Source organism: Bradysia coprophila, unplaced genomic scaffold (genome assembly GCF_014529535.1).
Source record: "Bradysia coprophila strain Holo2 unplaced genomic scaffold, BU_Bcop_v1 contig_200, whole genome shotgun sequence".
Taxonomy (NCBI): domain Eukaryota; kingdom Metazoa; phylum Arthropoda; class Insecta; order Diptera; family Sciaridae; genus Bradysia; species Bradysia coprophila.
The window spans coordinates 531,787-537,241 of NW_023503464.1; the positions used below are offsets into that span (position 1 = coordinate 531,787).

Genomic DNA, 5,455 nt, shown 5'->3' on the forward strand with positions numbered 1-5,455 from the left:
AAGGATTTTACTTGTTTGAAGAAAGTTGAAGAATTTGGTGAAATTATTATGAAAAGTGATCACTTTCAAAACGATGTATCTCCGGTAATTTTTAACCTCTACACTATAGTCTAGTTATAGTTCGTTTTTTTCGTATTTGAAGCGAGAATATGATGGAATAGGCTTTGTGGCGATGTAGATAAGTGTAGAAATAAAAAAGTTCAACTATGTCGGACCCAAGAGCATTCTTCGATTGCTTTTTTCTTACAGAAGGGGCTAGCGTCACAGACTCCGCTCCATAGACGGAGCATGATGAACTTTGATTGATCGATAGAACTTCACATATTTTTCAACATAATTTTGTTTCTGATGAAGCTTATTTGAACTGTAAGAAAAAGCATGAATGTGAATGAACCTTGCGATAACAGAATGATTATTCAGTTGAAGTCCGTCGTGCAAGGAAATTCGATCGATCGATAAAATTTATCATGTTTTTCACCGTAATGTTGGTCAATGTAATGTTTTTAAAACGTCGTATTAGCTCTTTAAAATTAAAGCTACTGGACTTGCGACCGCAATACTCGTATATCGAATAACATTACGTCGCTATCTAAACAAGCAAAAAACGTTATAACTTTATCGTAAAAGTTTCATTTCAACATAATTCTCAAAACACATTATAACCTAGCGATGGGACGTGTGGGGGCGAGCAACCAAACATGTACTTCACTATGATGTTGATTATTGTAGCCCTCCTCAATTGGCCATTTCACTCTAAAGAAAATTAAATTCTTTTCTTGTAGGGGTGGATTTTTGATAGAGCTGACAATTTAAAGAAAATTTGTATGCTCAACATGAATAGAGAACCCGCAAGTCAATTTTCATTTCAATATCATTCGCTAAATGTGCACAGTTGATTGACATATTATCTGTATGACATTTTGAAAATCAGCTGTTTGCATTTAGCGAATTATATGAAAATGAAAATTGTTTTGCGGGACCTTTAACCGTGAATATTTTCTTTAAAGTTTCTTTAAATTGTCGGCTCTACCGAAAAAACTCAACAAAGCCCAACAACAAAAGAATTAAAATTATCGAGTGAAATAAACTACCCCTCAAGGTCTATCATCATTCTAAAATATTAGTCCGTTCCGTTTCCGTTTGTCGAGTAATAAAAAAGTTTTTTTTTAACTTTGAGTTAATGGAGTGGATTTTTCTAATATCGCGACATGAGTCTCTTGATCAAGCCTTTAGAGCCGCGATGGGATGAATGGGTTTTAATGAGGAAAATTTCGTTCATTACTTGTCAGATTGTTCGATTGATATGTGATATCAAACACAAAAGTATCTGAGAAGAATCGATCTATTTCGGTTGGTAAAACATTTCACAAATTGACTCATAAAAATGTTCGTGAGCTACGAAGTAAAGACGTTTATTGACATTCAAATCGGGTCTCTTTTACATTTTACAAAAAAGAAATGCTTTCAATCAAGCGTATTGATCTGGGCAACATCTGACACGTCTCCAACCAGGCGCGCAGTTGGTGGAACCACCGCATGGAATTGGATATTCACCTCCACTAAATTGACCCATGCACGCTGAAGCGGCACTTTGAGCTGCGGCATAGCAAACAGTCTCGACACATCCTGGAACTTTTATTTTTGCATTTTGAAAGGGTTAGTGTAGGGGGAAGGAATTCCACTTTTAACTTACAGCTTTTTCTGCAAAGTTGTCGTTGACCTAGACAAAAAACTCCACAACATCCAGCGCCACCAACAGATGTCCACTGTGCATCGAAATCATTTTTGCATTGCGCATCCGGATCAACGAAACCTGTCCAACAAGTAGGAGTGACTTGTTCTTCAGCATCTGAAATGATAACACGGATTAATGCTGTAGATGCCTATGTGACGAAAGCCCCAAAAAAATAGAATTGGAATGTTTGTTGTGCATAGTCTTAAAATAAATATACTAACCGAGTGCTGGTGCACAACTTCCAACAATTTCCAGACCAAACGTTTCGGAGCGATGGACCTTGGTTAATTGTATTCCCTCGTGCATCAAGTTTGTATCTTCCAACATTTCTCCAAAGTTTTTGGTCTCCTTGACAGACTCTAACGTGATGCCCATGTGTTCAAAGAAGCCCATTGCAGGGCTTGTTGCATAGACTGATTGAATGGTGAACTCGTTCAGATCGCCCGAAATAACAATACGAGTACGGGCAGCCGGATTGCTTGAGGCGTTCATCTCATCTGATGAATTCAAATTTGTTTTCCCAAGGCTATGTTCCATACAATTTTTCAAGTTTCTTGTCTTTTCGATCTGGATAAAGTCTTCTACTCCTTTATGATGTGCCAATGCGGGATGTGATCGCAGCAAGTAGTTCGGAAATGGAGAAATGTCGTATGAAGTTTCGCAGTTACCGAACACGGTTGGTTCCATTACTTTATAGGAAACGTTGTTCTCTGTGGTTGGGTCTTCATCCGAACTCGACAGATTATTCTCTGGCTTGGTGTTAACTTGGAGTTGGCTAACGATGGCCTTCAACTGATTCATTTCGTTGGAGGTTAACGATGAATCGACAGATAGCGAACGAATCATGCCATCTTCCAAATGGATTTTAAATTGTTGTCCATTCAGCTTCCATTCGTCAAATTCCTGCATCATTTCGCTCATGTCTGTCCCGTCTCCCGGAAATGGTTCGTTCGTTTTTCCATAAATTGCATTGCTGATTTTCCCATTCAAAAGACTGTCTGACTGTGGCTCAATACTTAAGCATGCCTGAGCAGCTGTACCTGTCTCCTTGTTGGTTTTCGTATAAATTTGCAACTTATACTGGTACTCTTTGCCTTCTTTCCATGCACTATTGCCGGCGGCAACGAGTCCAACTTGAAAGTCAAAATGAAAAATTAAAGATCCGAGATCCGACAACTGATAAATTAGTATTCTCACTCACTAGAGACTAAGATCAACGATAGAGTCAATTGCATGATTACCAACACTTTTATAATGTCTTAACACCCTGCGCAGACGAAGGGAAACTGATGAATTGTTGAGGACTCCTCGGATTTTTATAGAGAAATTTTGCTAAATTTTGCTAAAAACTCGAAAAATCAATAACATCAGATTATGTTGATCAACAGCCACGTGTTCTTTATCAGCGATCATGATCATCTGTAAGAAAAATAATGTCGACGAACCCATAATATTGATGCGATAACAAAATGATTATTCAATTGGCGTGCACCGTGTAGTGAACTTCTAGATCGATCGATAGAATTTCACACGTGTTTTAACGATAACGTTTTTCGATGTTACAAGTGATGTAGTCGCAAGTCCATTCCCAATTAGTTTTGGTTCTTCGAATGCTAATTTCAACTGCTGTACTTGCGACTACACCGATTGCACCACTGTTGTAATGTCGACAACAATTCGAGTAACATTAACCACTTTTACTGTTTGTCTATCTTATGATCGACCAATTCAAATTTACGCTGAAATCCGTAGTAATTCAAAGTATGCCCTGCTGAGGACATTACCGTTACGGTACTCCGTTTTGATAATGTCGATAATGCACATGTGCAGACGAAGAATTCTATTTTATACATATATCCTGTTACAGGCGGCAAACTTATGACCAGTATTATTATCGGGTCCTTCAATTTTTTTGACATGCGTTTTACTATAATAAAGGACCATATTATGCGACACTTGTCATTATTTTTGTCGTCGTTATCGATAACGGATGAATAGCGGTATGCGACAGGTTATAGATTATACGTCTATCAATTTCGTAAACGTGAGATAAGTTAGTATGTAGACAAAAAAATCGACAAAGACTGATCTTTTCGTCTGAATGTAGTACAACCTTTTATGAATTGAAGAAGTTGTGAATGCTCCAGTGAACCTTAGACACGAATTTGCTTCAGATGTTTTTCAGCTGGTCCACTCGTACAAAAAAGTGCTTATACGGTTGAAACTGTTAAGCGCACCTGCGTATTAGTGAAACCGTATAAAGACTTACGAGCTCTGTTTGTATAACCAACAGCTGAAGAAAATTCATGTCGAAATTTCAATGACGTCCCCTGCAGATATTTCTGAATTCTCTTTGGTCAAAACGGTGCACATTTGGTGCTGATGTGTCCATCAAACAGTTTTAACGAAATGTGGGAAATCTAACGAATTTTATCTGTAGTTCCGGTCTGAAACAAATGAAAAACGAATCCTCAATTTTTGCAAGGTTTTCAATATAAATCCCAAAGCTTTTGACAATAAATAACTGCTGGTGCTATGCTTGCAGTCTATAAATTGTTGCTAACAAATTGTTACCGCCATAGTGACTATAATTAGCATCACATTCCATCGACATTAGACAAGACAAAACCGAGTGGCATTTGAACATAACACAACTTTATATCGGCTAGCTAAAAGCTTATCTTTGTGACTAACAGGGAGTCAAAGTCAATGTCTGTTTGCTTTTTTCTAACTGACCTCTGAAGTGATTGAGAAAATCGTTAACATTGTGTAGAGAGTACCATATGTTCTAACAAAGGAAAGGAGCTTGACGAAAGCAGTTGATCGATTCACTATTGAATTATTTAATAATTAAATCGGGATTGCTATAGGGATAAAATATGCAAATCAGTTTTACTTAAAAATATTTTCACGCAACAAAAACTTTCACGCGTTACAAAAAATTTTCCCCGTTTGAAGAACGTATCCACGACGTAAACAGGCAAAAGTAAATAAATCACGCGTCAAATAACGCATGAAAGTGAAAAGAATGTCGCGCATTCGTCCTAATTTTTCCTCAGTAGAACCAATAATATCTCTTGAGGAACCTAGACAAAAGGTCCCACTTGAAACATGACACACAGACTGTTGAAGAATCGTTAGTAAGAACGCGTGAAACAATTTTCATTTCAATGCGTTATTTGACGCGTTAATTTTTTTCCCGTTTGCGTCGTCGATGCATCCGTTAAACTGGGAAACTTTTTTTTAACGCGTGAACATTTTTGATGCTTGGAAAATTCACTTTTGACGCATAAAAATATTTAAATATTTTGTCGTTATAGTAATCCCGAGCAAAGTCGATGGTACCCCACATTTAAGACTTCAAAAAAAAAAACGCCTCCACATAATAGAGTAAGATAAAGGGAACTAAACCGACCAAAATAACTTCCAGCAGTCAATCACAATAAAATTGATGGAACGGTAAGTATTTTGTGTATAGTAAAAGGCATCAAGAATTATTTATTGAAGCACCCCGTGTCCGTGTGTGTATGGTATACACAAGCTGCTAATAAAATAATTTCCGATAAATTTTTGCAGAAATGAAAAATCACAAAATAAATTCAGAGTTTGATAAAAAGAACCAGAAAATAATCGCCAGGTTTCATTGGCTGAAAGAATTGATAACACTTTAAGGTAGAAATCGTATAATTTTCTATTACGAGCTCCGATAAATAATCATTT

The 5,455-nt window shown here is 37.0% G+C and overlaps 1 protein-coding gene across 1 annotated transcript; it reads right to left on the reverse strand.

Moving 5' to 3' along the window:
• Positions 1-1,395: 1,395 nt before the first annotated feature.
• Positions 1,396-3,045, reverse strand: LOC119075335 (vitellogenin-1-like). The gene is made up of 4 exons (XM_037181765.1): positions 2,937-3,045; positions 1,957-2,868; positions 1,694-1,849; positions 1,396-1,632 (listed from the first exon to the last, which is right to left on the reverse strand). Exons 1-4 carry the CDS (start codon positions 2,968-2,970, stop codon positions 1,469-1,471), a joined length of 1,266 nt encoding a protein of 421 aa, XP_037037660.1. The 5' UTR covers positions 2,971-3,045; the 3' UTR covers positions 1,396-1,468.
• Positions 3,046-5,455: the final 2,410 nt, after the last annotated feature.